General features: G+C 48.3%; 2 protein-coding genes across 5 annotated transcripts in view; one reads left to right on the forward strand and one right to left on the reverse strand.

Moving 5' to 3' along the window:
* The first annotated feature begins 5,500 nt into the window (after positions 1 to 5,500).
* On the forward strand, positions 5,501 to 8,790 carry INSM2 (INSM transcriptional repressor 2). The gene is made up of 2 exons (XM_039704933.1): positions 5,501 to 6,387; positions 6,420 to 8,790. Exons 1-2 carry the CDS (start codon positions 5,501 to 5,503, stop codon positions 6,874 to 6,876), a joined length of 1,344 nt encoding a protein of 447 aa, XP_039560867.1. The 3' UTR covers positions 6,877 to 8,790.
* Positions 8,791 to 8,909: 119 nt separating this feature from the next.
* The window catches only part of RALGAPA1 (Ral GTPase activating protein catalytic subunit alpha 1), a 129,222-nt gene continuing 123,058 nt past the window's right edge, over positions 8,910 to 15,073 (reverse strand). For 3 of the 4 annotated variants that reach the window (XM_039704786.1, XM_039704790.1, XM_039704787.1), the window contains one exon: positions 8,910 to 10,270. In XM_039704786.1, the coding sequence (XP_039560720.1) occupies positions 10,116 to 10,270 (155 nt within the window). In that variant the 3' untranslated portion in view covers positions 8,910 to 10,115. Of the gene's footprint in view, positions 10,271 to 11,831; positions 11,947 to 15,073 lie in introns of all 4 variants that reach the window. The other variant, XM_039704785.1, reaches the window with a different exon arrangement.

Here is a 15,073-nt window from a genome sequence, read left to right on the forward strand (position 1 = left end):
AGACAAGCAAAGATGCAGTAGCATGCTTCTGTCAGGAAGTGTCCAGTTCTGGCAGGAAAAGGACCTGGGAACTTGGTGTGAGCTGAAGAACATGGAGGGAGAAATAGAGAGGGTATCATGGAGTAGGGGTGGTAGAAAGGTCTTGGGCAACAGCCCTGGGGAATTACCTGTTGCACCTCTGAGTCAGAGGAATTTTATTGAATGAGGTGGCCTTAGAACAGGGGTATGAAAGAATTATTGGGACTGGGGAAAGAAAAAAAAAAGTAAATATTTCCCAGTGGGCTTAGCTCCCTGCAGAACTGAATATGCTCCAGTGCCAGCACGAGAGCAGGATGAATGTGACCTTAACAGAACCAAGTGTTTGTGGCTGTGATTTGTCTGCTCCTGATGTCTGCTCTCTGAGAGCCTCCTAGACTGAGCCTTTTTGGGAAATTAGGCAACCATCATGTTTCTCTGTCCTGCCTAAACTTTACTGGAGGCAGGCATGGACTTTCAGACACCACTCTCCTGCTGCCTTGTCTTCTGGTCTCTTCAGTTGTTGCCCTCTTTGCACACAGAGCCACCCACCTGTCTGCACACGCGCCTGCACTGTGCCCAGCTGGGACTCAGCCTCCCTAAAGCCACTCTGAGATCCATGTAATTGATAACCAGGGCCTTCTCTATTAGGAGATCTTTTATTCAGTGAACTGCAACATAGGGTGATGCTCATAGGGAACAGACTGCTGAGAATCTCATACCAAATGAAGCTAAATCTTCCTATTTATGACATGGGGACATCAATAAATAACTCCAGCAGGCAAATTTGGCCAATGGCAAATGGCTTCAGCCTGTGGGGTACGAGCTGAAATCCAACTGAAATCTGTAATGAAGTAATAAAAGTCATAGTGGTCCCATCGAGTCTCCTATAACTTTTATAAGTTTGGGAACATCAGTCTGTTCCCTGGAGAGGACCTGGCTTCCCTGCAATGGGCTGAGGCAGGTGGAGGTGGGGAAGAACCAAAACGTGAGATGGCTCCTTTGGCCCTTATGCAGCTGCTCACTTATGGAGCAGGGACAGGAGCCACGGCACCACTGTCCTCCCAGTATCACCTTAGGGATGGCTGAAGTGATGGGACCAGTTCACAGCATCACTTCATTTGTGGGAAAAGAGGAAAGTTAAATGTTGTCATAGTGTCTTCAAAACCCTTCAAATCCCTCTAACCCAAGTGCCTTCACAGAACAGGGTTTTCTACCTTCCCTTACAGAAAGATTTTGTTACTATTTGGTCAATGAAGAAAACATAGCAGCTGTTAGCATCACTTTCCTCTTGAAGCACACTGTCCTCAGGTAAAACAAAACACAATTAAGATACTAGCAAGGTCAGTTATATGAGACAATCCATATCCTCATAATGCAGATATTTCCTTCAATGTCTGTCACCAGCATCAAATCCCCAACTGCAGCAGGATAATTGGCAGCCCTGTTCTAGGGGGAAGATGAAATGGTTTGTGTTGCCACCAAAACCAGCCTGGATTTTGTTTAAGTGCTGGAGCCTGGGGGTGGTATCGCTCATCTAGCTGTACTGCTGGAGAGTCATGTATCAAGGACAGGCTTCTGAGGCAGCTTCTGTCTCCCTCCTATTTACTGCTCCATTAATTACAAACCAGATGTCAGGGCAAGATTTAAAAGTCAACTTTATTTGAAATCCTGCAATATAAAAAAAACTCAACCACAACAATTTTTTTTTTTTGTGGTGGGGAGGGGAAACATGAAGGAGAGAAGGGTTCTTTAATCCTTTGCTTATAGTTATTCTCTATTTTATTTTTAACTCTTATTTTTTTAAGTTGTGGTTATTTTTTTCTTTTACTGAGTGGCAAAAGGAATTTCTCTTTTTCTTTCTGTCCCCTCAGCCCCCAGAAGAGTTTTTAGGGTTTTCTCTGGGAACCAGACCTCACTTAAGACCTTCTCTCTGCCAGCTGGCATTTTTGTCATACATTCCTCTTGCTGTTTATGCCCCAAGACTGTTCAGAAATATAAATGCAGCTGCCCACTTGCTTGACAATGTTTTATTTGTGGACCATGGAGGTGTAGACCTCTTCTTCAGTGTCTGCACAGGTTTCCAGGTGTCCTGGAGCTGCTGGAGACATGGCTGGGGCTGAAAGCAGTGGTATCCCTACTGCACAGCCAGAGATGACAGTCTCCAGACAGCTGGGATGTACAAGGAGCTGGATGACAAGCTTCTAGTGCCAAACTCTAGGGCACCCTGGGCAATCAGATGGAGCAACCTTCAGAGTCACATAACCATGGAATTGATTAGGTTGAAAAAGACCTTGAAGAGCTCAACCATTAACCCAGCACTGACAAACCCACCACTAAAGCATGTCCCTAAAAGAAGGCAGAAACAAGGAAAAGTATCTAGAGGATTGTTCTCATTTTGGAAAGTGCCAAAGATGTTGGCCCAGCCATCACTGAATCTGATTGCTGAATCTTGGCAAGGCTTGAGTGGGTCCCTCAGGCTTATGTTAGCAGCACAGTTATGAACAAGGCTAAAAGTCCCCCCATATAAAATGAGAAACTTTGGCAAAAAGGGAGGCAGAGTAGTGCTGTACTACTCTTGTTTCCATTCCCTAGCACAGCAGCATTCAGCCTCAACCAGGGAGGAGGGAATGGACTGAGAAAGCAAAGGATGCAACACAAGGAACTGGTTCCTCTTTTTTTCACCCTGCCAGTTCCCCACGAGCTACTGCATTTTCCCAGTAGAAGTCTGATTTCCTATTTACTGTGGGATTAACCCTTTGGTTAATCTCAGATCATATAAGGATGACTCTGGTGTAAGCAGCCGACGTGTGTAATCAAGGCCAACCTGATTTTAGCAGACTGTAGGGAACACAGAGTAAGGACAGGAGCAATAACATCATTCAGCTCCTTGCTTAGAAAAGCTTTGACCTTAAATAAAGTTTCCCTGTAGTAGCGTGTTCAGGAGGCTGTAGTGCTGCACTCTCAGCTAGGTGATGGGACTAATGAAATGTAATAAGACAGTGAAAAAAAAACCAAGCAAATTTACAGAGGATTTAGAGGTGTGTCCACAACATTGTTAACTACTATTATAAATTCTCTGAATTTTCTAACTGTAAAAGTTTTAGAAGGAGTAAAGGAGGATGGCAAGAAGATAAACCCATGTAACAGTTTGGAAAGCTTAAAAGCTGTGAGAGTTGGGTGCAATGCCAGTCACTACAGTTACATTCTTTTGTAAATGTGGGAGGGGAAGTAATCTGTAATCACAGAATAATTGTGACCCTTCCAAGTGGGAGCCAGGGCACTGGAGTTTGTACGGGGGCAGAGACAGCCTAGGGAAACCAGCATATTTATTGAGAGAAATAAGTCACAAGGTGGCTGAACCAGCTTGAGTCCCCAAGCAATTTTGCCGGTGCATTTGTCAGATATCTGCGGGCATTGACACCTGCTGCAGCAAGAGCAAGGTGGAGTGATGGGTTCTACAGTTTTGGTTCCCACCTTAAAACGGATCATAAACTGGAGGCAAGTTTAGAAAGCTACAGGAGGGCTGTGCTGGAGGGCACTGAGAGCAAGGGGGAGGCACAGACAGGCACCAGGTCACAGGGAAGAGCTGAGAAGCGCCGCAGGAGGGACATCAGCCGGGGAGATGGAGCAGCTATTCCACACCTGTGACTGCAGGTTACTCCCCAGGCCTCCCCACGATGTCTGGGCCATGTCAGATGATGACACTGGGGGCCCAGAGAAATTTCCTGATGCAACTCCAATCTGCAGCTTTTACTGGAAAAATGTTTGGAGTTTCAGTAATCACTCAGTACATGTGCTTTCCAACTGGTACTCTACCTCCAGCTACTCCTGTGCTGGAAGAGGCATTGTTGGATTCCTCCCCTCTTAGGACTGGGAACTGAACTGGACATTCCAGAACTGGACATTCCTACCACAGACTATTTTTGCAATGTGACAAAAGCAAATGAAACATTAATTGGAATATTGTTTACAAGGGGAAACTGAAAGAACTATTTACATATTGCTTGGAGGAACAGTGGATCTGTAACCAGAGATTCAGTTCTTCAGTGAGAAATGTAGCTGGGAAGTCCAGCTACAAGGGTAAAAAAATTTTGGGTAAAAATCAAGCAGCCAGTCAGTGGAGTGACCTAACTGCATGAAAGCATGGCTCATTGGTCCCAGTTACAGTGATTTGTACTAACAAAGGGTGATCTCTAGCCCGTGGGGTATATAATCTAATCTGAGATTCAGTGCAACCATGAAAATGGAGGAAAATGGGAGAGGAGAGTAATGTAAAACATGATTAAGACTTGCTAAGCAAATATAATTGAAGCACTTACACAGAGAAGTGGTTTGAGAGAGTGTTTTGAGCAGGTGGGAGGAATTCTCGTCTTGCGTGAAGGCTTCACATCGTTCTTCCACTTCTGGAAAGCCCCTCGAACCAGAGGTGCTATTTCTCCCTTTCTCCTGGTGCTCCCTGCTTCCTCCGGCTAGGCGATGCTTCCAGCAGAGTGAGTCCTACCCTGCTAAGGGCTGTCTGTCCCCGGTCGGGGAGGGAGCCGCGGTCATTTCCAGTGGCACGCCATCTCGTGTATCGGGCGGGCAGGTCTGGTCCTGCTGTCCCAGCACCGTCCTGCCGCCAAAGCCAGGCTCGGGGGCACGGCCGGTGCTGGCACGGCGCGGTGGGGCCGCCGGGGCTGCTGACACCCCGCTGCCAGTGCGCTTGATGCCCCCAAAAAGGCGACTAGTGCTTTAGCAAACACGACTCCAGCCTTGCTCCAGCTGCCGCCAGGCTCACGGCACCCGCGAAGGGCCGGGAGCTGCATCGGGGCGGGATGGGGGCAGGTTCGGGCGCTTTTGCAGTTTGCTGTACCACACCTCAGCCCTGCCTCCCCTGGGCTCGGGAGGCTGCCCGGTGGGGCTGCCAAGGGACCAGTCATGGCCACTCCGCAGAGCCGTGATTTAGCATTTTACGCTAAATCGGCGGTGGCAGCCCTGCTCTTGCACTGGGAGCTCACCGCAACACCGGAGCTCTCGGGCTACTTCTGGGAAAACTCCTGACGTGGCTGTGCAGAAGAACGGGGCCGGTTCCCCGCTCTGGCTCGCTTCAGCGGAAGGATGTGCGGGGCGGTCCGTGCGGCCCGGGCAGCGGACGGAGGCACCGGTGCTCACCCACGACAGACGCTCCTGCTCCAGCCCCGTCCGGCCTCTCGGCCGAGGCGGCAGCGCCGTGACCCAGCTCGGGGTCTCTCCCCTCTCGGAGCCACTCCCGGCCCCACGCCTCTCTCAGTCTCGCAGGGCACCGGGCTTTGCTCCCCGGGCTCCGCGCCCGCCCCGCAGCCCGAGCCCCGGCCCGCTCCGGCCCCCGCCGCCAGCGCCGGCCCCAACTCCTCATTGGCCGCCGCCGCCGGAGGGAGGATGACGCCGGGCGGGAGCGGGGCCGGGGGTATAAAGGCCGGGCGGACCGGCCGTGCCGCGCTCCCGCTGCCCCGCACGCCCCGCCATGCCGCGCGGCTTCCTCGTCAAGCGCAGCCGGAGACCCGGCGGCTCCTACCGGGCACGCCCGCGGGAGCGGGACCCTGACCGGGACCCTCCGCCCACCCCGCCGCCGCCCCCGCCGCCCGCCGGCGGGGACAGCCCCGCCGCTAGACAGGGAGCGGAGGAGGAGAAGGGCGAGGAGGAGGAGGGAGCCGTCGCCGCTTGTCCCGCGACGTGGCCGCCCGGCGGCGGCTGTGGCGGCCCCGGGCTCACCCCGCCGGAGGCTCCGGCCGCCTGGGGGGCGACGGGGCCGTGCAGCGCGGCGGGGCCGCGGGCGGCTCTCTTCGAGCGGTGCCTCAGCTCCCCCGCCTCCGCCGAGTCCTTCCCCCTGGCCGCGTCCTTCCCGCCCGCCGAGAAGCTGCTGCTGCAGCCGCGCACGCCGCTGCCCGCCCCGCCGCTGCCGTCGGTGCCCGCGCTGAAGCGGCCGTCTCGGGCCAAGGCGCCGGCCAAGAAGGGCAAGGCCACGCGGAAGCTGAGCTTCGCCGACGAGGTGACCACTTCGCCCGTGCTGGGGCTGCGCATCAAAGAGGAGGGGCCCGAGGGCCGGCCGGGGCCGCCGGCGGGGCGCACGCCGCTGGGCGAGTTCATCTGCCAGCTGTGCAAAGAGCAGTACGCGGACCCGCTGGCGCTGGCCCAGCACCGCTGCTCCCGCATCGTGCGCGTCGAGTACCGCTGCCCCGAGTGCCACAAGATCTTCAGCTGTCCCGCCAACCTGGCCTCGCACCGCCGCTGGCACAAGCCGCGTCCCGGCCCCAGCGCCGAAGGCGCCGCCTCCGCCCCGCCGGGCAAGGAGAACAGCCCCGAGCGGCGGCCCCGCGGCCCCGCCGCGCCCCAGCCGCCGCCGGGAGCCCGGTCATCGGTGCCCCGGCCGCCCCCGGCTCCAGCCCCGGCCCAGCTCACGGCGGCGCTCCCGGTCCGGGCGGCGGCCCCGGCGGGGAGGCGTTCGCCTGCCCCTGCTGCCAGAAGCGGTTCCGGCGGCAGGCGTACCTCCGCAAGCACCTGGGCACCCACGGGGCAGCGCGGCCTGCCGCCTTCGGCCCGCCGGAGCGCGGGCCCCTCACCTTCGCCTGCCACCTCTGCGGCGCCCGCTTCCCCTCGGCGGACATCAGGGACAAGCACCGGCTGTGGCACGCCGTGCGGGAGGAGCTGCTGCTGCCGCCGCCGCCCGCCGGGGTCCCCGAGAGCGGCGCGGCGGGCGGCGAGCGGCAGGGCTTCCCCTGCAAGCACTGCCCCGCCACCTTCTTCAGCGCGCCCGGGCTGGCGCGGCACGCCAGCAAGTGCCACCCGCCGGAGAGCAGGCAGGTCCTGCTGCTCCAGGTGCCCGTCCGGCCGGGCTGCTAGGCCCGCGGCCGCCCCGCTGGGACTGCTCCGAGAGCCCGGGCTAGCCGAGCGAGCCCTGGCCACGCTGTAATTCCTATGGAAAGTCGCGGCTCTCACGGCTACGACGTCGGCGGAGCCGCCCGGTGACTCCCGGCCGGTGGGTAGCGAGGCGCCGGCACGGCGGCGCGTTCGGCCCACGGGCCGCGCTGCCCGCGGCGCCCAGGCCGAGCCCCGCCGTGCAGGGAGCGCCGCGCAGCTCCCCGGCCATCGGCACGGCCCCGGGCCCGCGGCAGCAGGCGAGAAGCCCCGGCAGCATCCGCCGGGAGGCGGGCAGCGCCGAGGCGTCGGGTGGCGGCCCACCGCCGGTACATCTTCCGTAGCGACGGAGAGAAGTACGGCTGTATATAGGGTATCTAAAGAGAGGAATTATTTTTCGTGAGAAAAGGAGCCTGATCTAGTGACCTTGTTTTAATAGCCTTAGCCCCCGAGCTTCAACATTCGTGGTGTACTCTGTACTGAGGTAGCTGAGAAGGTAAATGTTCATATTAAGTCAGTGTCAAGTCACATAATAGCTAGCAAAACGTATGGGAAATTAATCGTGCTGTCTGCCTAATTGAAATTCGAGGTGTTGATCTTCTGTAGCTAAGTGCGCATCTCCTGCTTACTCTGTGTCTCTGTCCTCTAGCAACAGTGTGGTAGGCAAAACACGCGTGTCTGGCAGCTGCCCGTTCCCAAAGCTGCTCCGCTCCGTTAGTGGCTCGCTGGCGCGGCGCGGGCAGCAGCCGCACGGGCGGCTCGGCCCCAGCAGGCCGGCGGGGCTCGCCTCTTCAGGCGGCCTCCGGCCTCCCTCCCCTGCGAGCCGCGCCTTTGGTGTGAGCTCCTCCGAGTCTTGTGAACAGCTGAAACTAGGACGTGAAGCAGTCTTTGGACATGTTGCTAAAGCGCAGGTGATGGGCTACCTTCCTTCTCCCTAACGACACCTACCTTTAGCAAAGCAACCCGCGGTGTGTGTTCCCTGGCTTTGACAGTGCTCTGGCCAAATGCTTTCAAATGCTGTTGAATTTACCAGCTACTGACACTTCAGCCAGTATTTGTTTACTTATTTTTTTCCATGAGTGCTTGTTTCTAAATGTGATAGCAGATGAGGCTAAAAATAAGGGCAAGAAAATTCAATAAAAGATTTAAAAGAAAGCTCATGCCTTTCTTGAATTCAGCAGGGCAAAGTGGGTCAGCTGGTGACTTCTAAAGAACCAAATTGATCCCAGTCGTAGTCTTTGTTCTAACACTTTCTCTGTCATGAGCATGTAAAATATTTCAATCTTTCGATTAGCATCTCTAAAGCAATTATTTCTGTAGTTTTATATTTTGCTACACACAACAAAAGATGTATGATGCCCAAAGGCTGCAAGCAAGCGATAAGTACTTTATGTTAAATGTGCTTCACTGACTTTTGTCATTTTAGTTCCAGAACCTGGACAAATGAATTAATACAATATAACCTAATGCAGCCAAAATTTGCTTTCCAACAAAGGAGGCTAAACTTGCAACTCACTAATATGCCAAAAATAAAGAATGTTAATTTAAGTTGTGCATTTTTCTGTCGTTTGTTGGCAACAGAGACTTAAGTAAAAATACCTGTTTATGCAATTAAATGAGTTTGCCCCTGGAGAAAGTCACTAGTTTTGTTGTTTTTTTTTTTTTGTTTTTTTTTTTAAATCATAGTTCCTCTTTCTCTCCTTGTGTAGTCAAAGATGACGGCTCCAGACCATGCAAATGTGGTGATTATTAACTGCTCCTACAATTAGCACTTGAACGACCAGCCTGCCACAGGGAACAGCCTATGCTTTGTATCACCTGCAGAGCTACATGCAATGTATTTACTAAATCCAGGGAAAAGTTTTCATTTGGGCGTTCTTGAGAACTTGTGTGTACTTTTTAATACAAAGGAAAACTAAGCTGTGTATTGCATTTAACTGCTCCATGTGCATGTAATACACAAATCTTCTATAAATTGAACTAAAAATCTAATCAGTGAATAACTAATATACAAAAGGTGGTAAGAATAATTTTATTGGATCATTAAATAGCATGTCTTCTCTTCAACCATTACAAATTTGTAGATACTACATGAATGACAATACATAATTTCTTTTTTTATTGTTGCCCATATATTTACACATGCAGTTAGTACCGATGCCATGCTACATTTTGTTAACAGCATTTTGTTGTTTACTAGACTCAAAATGTGAGCATTTAATTTTCTGTAGGAAAATACCTCTGGGTGGGTGGAACTCGTGTACTAATCTGCGCTCACAAGGTTGAAATTATTAAATTATTAGCATTTCAGGCCAGGCTCCCGGAGCATGTTCCCTTTTCTCTCCTAGTACTCATCATCACAGCAATGAACTGCTATCAGGAAAGTGTTTGTTTGGTTTTTTTTTAATGTAAGAAAAAAAGAATATACATCTAGATGAAACAGCATAATGATAACGGCTAAAACTCATGAAACTCAATGGCATTTACTATTGACACCACTTGGAAAAGCAAATATTATAAAAAATATTTGGAAGCCGAGCATAAATAGAATTTCAAGACAGTGATTTTTTTTTTTCTGGCATAGATTATCTGTAGAATTATGAAATGATACATCGCTTTATGATGAAAGGGTGATATGAGCAAATTATTTCATTTGGATTCTGTGATACTTGAAATGCCATTGAACTATTTTATTCTCAACATAAATAATCTGTACACATCTTGTGCATTAACATTGTGACATCTGACAAAGACTTTACAAATGCAACTTCAATTTAAAATTGTACATTCATTTTCAAATTGTACATACTTCTTTCTTTGTTACAGAGAAAATTGCAATGGGGCACAATAAATATAGTGTAATCCAACAGCAGTCTCCATTTCCATGTTGACTCAAGATCAACCAGAGTTAAACCCCAAAGTTAATCATCCATAATCATCCAAGTAGGTAAAAGGTGCAGGGTACAAACGGCACTGCAAAGAAAAAAACCCGGCAGACTGGAGTTTGATAAAAAAAACCCAAAGCTAAATTATTAAAGTAAAATTCCAGTGTCACTGTTTAAAATAAACATATAGAACAAGAGTATGCAGGGCATGGGTGCACACACATGAGAGACATTATCCTTGAATGAACAGTGTGAGCAGTAAGAAAACCCAAAACGCGGTGAGTCGCTGCGGGAAGGTGGCCAGTGCTCTTCACTAGAAAGCTGCAGGCATCTTGCCACTCAGGACTTGTTGGCTGAGCCAGAGGAGCGGCGCAGTTTCATGGACATGCGGCTCTTGCTAGTCCGAGGAGACATTGGAGAGGCTAAGTCTGTTCCATCCACCTGTGCTGTTGCTGCTGCTGGAGTTTCTCCCGGCTGAGTCTCTGGGCAGAAGCCTGCAGAGGACAGCAAGAACCAGACGTGTCAGTGCCGCCTTCCACACTCGCAGCATGGGATCTCTTAGCAAGGGGCAGACAGGAATTTCAGTGCTGCTGTCACTGCCACAGCATCTCCTAGGCCTTTATCAGCTGTGGGTGATGGTACTGCTCATGGAATTAACAACTGCCACAAATCCACCCCTACAGAAAAGATGATTCCAGAAACCACTGAGCTATGGGACTGCAGAACCCCCTCGCTCTGAGCAATTGAGGCAGCACTGAAGTGGGCAATGTTCTCCTGCTAACCAGGAAAACAAACAGCTCCAGTTCCCTTGCAGGGATGGGGAATCATTAGTCAAACCACAACCCAGAAGAATCCAGTCTTTAATGAGAACATGAAGGTTAACAGCTCATTGCACATGAAGGGAGCTCTAGGAATGCTGCTGAAGAGGTGGAGTGAATTGAGGGCCAACTGAGAGAGCAAAATATCTTCTCCCATACCAACTTTAGTTTGTGCTTCAAAAGCAAATTCCTATAGGGCCCACAAGGCAGAAGCTTGAACAGATTGTACTAACTGGATGCACTATATGTTAACGTTTCTTTGTAAAAGGAACAAGATGAATTTGAGACAATGATGTGTAATTCATTAGCCCAGTGCCAGAGCTATGCTCCAGTGGCCCCAGAGTCCTCACTGCAGAGTCCTCCTACAAACAGCCTGTCTCCAAATCTTCTTCCATAGATGTACAAAAGGAGAAAATATGAAATCAAAATTACATTCTCCTTCCCATGCTTTAGAAAATTAATACTATGAACTTCCATCCATAAAACTAAACTGCGTTTTCATTAGCCATTTACAGCCACTGACAGTGTGATTGAACTCAACTACCACAGTTGCCTCTGAAGGCTTCTAACCCATATAATTTAGAGATAGAAGCCTGGTCCTGCAGGTGTCAATGGGGAAACCCCTGCGGACTGCAGTAAGCCAGAAATCACTTGCTATTTCTTCCACATCATGCTATTACTGGTAATTCTTTAAAATAATAATGCAATAATCAGAACTGAAGATCTCTCTGCCTCAGTATACATTTCACATATAAAGGACGCAAAAATCATTCAAAACTGGTCATGATTTATTTTGAAAGATTCTGCTAAAATCAAATGAGGTCATAAGGTGAGAAATCTAGGAGCAAATTTAAAAGATTATCATAAACCTGTGGTATTTAGCAATCTGGCTGTTCTTGCCTGGTACCTCACCTGCCTGCTCCAGAGCAAGAGCATGGTACTTTCTATCTTCAAACTGACACGACCCATCAGAGTGACAGGGGAGAGAAAGGGCTGCTATTTGTTCCCCAGCTGGTGACAGTAATTTTGTTCATGAACTAGGTACTTCACTGCCAAACAATCTGGAAAAGCATGATAATGCCTGACTCACTGTGCCTTATAGAAAAAGGCAAGCAGGGAAACATGCATTCGCATTTTCTGAAATTCTATCTTGTTCTGATTTTACAAGAAATTAAAGCATTTCAAATGGTGGAAATTAGAGAATAGAAAATAACCGTTGTTGTTTTGCACAGCATACCATTCACAGCTAGCGTGAAAGACCTTCCGTTTCAAGCCTTTGCCCTTTACCTTGATGTGGCCAATGCTTTCTAGTGGAGGTTTTGGAAGGAGAAGAAATATCACAGCATTTCTTTCTTTGTTGAGAATGAAGAAGTGATGAGGAAGGAGGAGTGGAAAGAAGTGAGGAAGGGGGAGGAGAAAAGATAAAAGATAACAGGTGTGAGACATGAGACACGAACCGCAGAGATTGAAGGGTATTAACAGATGAGCACAGAAAACGGAATTTCGAATTTCATTATGCAATTGCTGCTCATGCTACAGGTTAAAGAGAGTGATGAGTTAGTTATGTGCAATGAAGCAACAGCTCTGAAATACGGCATCATACTTACCAACTAAGCATTACAAGAAAAAAAAGGAAGGGAGAGAGAAAGAAAAGAATTCTATAACATTATCCAGATCCAACAACCTTATTAATAGCAACTGAAATACATCCTGAACACTGTCTGAAATACTTGCTTAACATCGGTGAAAACAGGTAAATACTCATACACATACACACAACTGATAAGGAAAAACAAATGGCAACTCCATATATGGCTTCTGTTCTCCAGGTGTTTCACAGTACTGAATACACTAAAATTATAGCCAGTCTTAACATGAGACTCCTGAAATCACATAAAGAAGCAAAAGCAGCTAGTTTTAAGTTAGTTAGTCTGCATTGAAGGGTTAAACCCTAGTGTGAAATTTTATCATGAGTTGTTGGATAAAGGAAATCTCAGTCTGCCCCATTATTTCAATTAAAAATATTATTCCAGTAGTAGCTTAAAACTTTTTTTCTAATTTCTGTGGACAAAAGCACAGATTCACATATAACAACATTTTTTAAAAGAAACTTAGAGCTATTGAAGAACAGAAGTCATGTAAAGTGATTTTCACATCTGAACATACCACACCAGAAGAGTGAAGAACACCACCACTTAAAATAGATTTTCAGTCTGACAGAAATTAATTAGTAACTAAATTTCTTTGGATTTTAGATAAGCATATATATACATACATACGCTCATACACACATGTGGATATTAAATACGGTATATAAAAATTTGCAGGTTTTGCTTCCCCTTCAGAGTTTTAAAATTTTCAGTATAACATGCTATTATCTTTATCTCTCTCCACAATTGTCCTGGTCCTGGTCAGGATGGGGTAATTTTTGCAGTAGCCAGGAGGGGGGATGGCTAGGACCTGGAGGTTATTCTATACCATCTTGTGTCGTTTTCTGGGGAAAGGCTCACTTCTGGGTCAGTGTAGTGTGGTGGAGGGCGTGCTGGGGTATTATTGTGAGGGGATTCGCCTCCTACATCAAACTGTTTCTTGTATTTTATCTACCTCTTTCTTGTACCCTCTGTCATTAGCACTGTTGTTACTGTCTGTTTTCCTATCTCATTTCTGTTTCCAGTAAAAATTGTTCTTATCTCTTGAGCTTTACCTTTTATGCCTCCAATTCTCTCCAGCCTGCTGAGAAGGGGAGTGATGGAGCAGCACATGGTTACAGTGGGAACATGGAATTGGAGACTACCATTCCTAAAACACAACAACCTTCTTTGGTGCCCAATGTGAGGCACCAAGGGCTGAGACAACAACAGTTCTGCCCAGAGTGAGTTGAAAACAAATTTGATCTGATTTGGTTTGTTGCATTAGGTCCAGACCTACTGGTCACAATGTTGCTTGGTCTGCTTGTGTGGGTATATTAATCCTGCCTCAAGAAAAGGCAAACCCATACATGGGATTGTTTTTGCTCAAGGACATGGGTGCACTTGGGACAGGAAAACACAATGTGTACCTCCAGGGAATTTGATTTTTGGGTTAGAACAGTCTGTAATGATGAATTGTATAAAAGTGGTTGCTGAATGGCACTGTCACTGCATGCCAGAACTACTGTGGACAATGAGTATGAACTGCTCCAGTTGTGAGCCCCTGGTGCAGCTAGCAACCACCTGACAGCACACCAGCCCTCCTGCCCTGGAAGATGTCTAGGATGGACTGAGCCCACAGTCATCGACTAAAGGAAGTCAACAGACACCTTGGAGGGATGGTCACTGCCTATGGAGATGATACTCGTGTTTATGTATTTATGAAGATGAAGATATATGTATGTAGTTGGCAGGTGTAGGATCTGGGCATGATGGTGATGGTATAGAATAAGGGGCAGAAAATGTCCTGGCTTTGGCCAGGACAGGGTTGATTTTTGCAGCAGGCAGAAGGCAGCATGGCCAGGACACATAGGTGATTCTATGCAACTTTGTGTCATTTTCCAGGGATGGAGGAAGGGCTCCATGGCAGAAGGAGCAGCTGGATATTGTTAGGGATGGGGTGTGGCTGTGTCCATGTGAATTGTTTGCCTCTTTCTTGTACCTTCTCTCATTAGTATTGATGTTGTTGTTGCTGCTGTTCATTTTCTTATCTTATTGCTGTTTCCAGTAAATTGTTGTTATCTCAACCTGTGCCTTTAATGCCTCCAGTTCTCTCCAGCCCGCCAAAGGAAGGGGGAGTGATCAACCAGCATATGGTTTGGAATGGTTTCAGTGGGAACACTGAACTGGAAAATACCATTCTTAAACCACAACAACAAAATATTTAGTTAGCCAAAATACAAAAATATAAAAATAGGGTTATATATGACTTTATATAGGGTTATATATGGCTTTATGGACAAACAATGTGAAGTCAGAAAGTGCTATAAAATAAACAAAGTAGATGTCTTTGGATTTTTAAGAGGCAGAAAACATCAGAAAGTGATCCATATTTTTCTCCTCTTAGATTTGACAAGTGACAAATACCATAGCCTGATCAGCTATGATATTTTGGGGCTATAATGCAAAGCCATTTCAATTGCTTCTGAACAAGGAGGTGGGTCAACAAAGTTGAAATGCGACATTTACAAAGTCCATTTGAAAAATTTAGTATTTTCTAATGATAGTATGTTGGTTATTTGACTCAAAAATAAACTATTTAAATCTAAAATGGAATCCTAACTACACAGAGACTAATTTAGAAATGAGGTGAGATGGAGGAATCTGGAGGTATAGAACATATGCACTGCCATGACTAATCTTGCACACCGGTTCTGACTTTCAAAGGTGAAAAATTCACCAAGGAGAAGCATGAAAGGGTGCTGCATGGTAAGACTACTCTCAGTTCTTCTGGTTTTATCACACCTTGTTGTCTGGATCAGCACTAGCCCAAGTGCTATGTCAGTGAATG

This window comes from Passer montanus, unplaced genomic scaffold (assembly GCF_014805655.1).
Source record: "Passer montanus isolate IOZ18808 unplaced genomic scaffold, ASM1480565v1 scaffold18, whole genome shotgun sequence".
NCBI lineage: Eukaryota > Metazoa > Chordata > Aves > Passeriformes > Passeridae > Passer > Passer montanus.

What these genes read in the sequence shown, in the direction of transcription:
- INSM2 (XM_039704933.1), top strand. Translation starts at nt 5,501, where the DNA reads ATGCCGCGCGGCTTCCTCGTCAAGCGCAGCCGGAGACCCGGCGGCTCC. An exon ending in CAGCCGCCGCCGGGAGCCCG is followed by an intron (nt 6,388 to 6,419) that starts GTCATCGGTGCC and finishes CCCCGGCTCCAG; the next exon opens with CCCCGGCCCAGCTCACGGCG.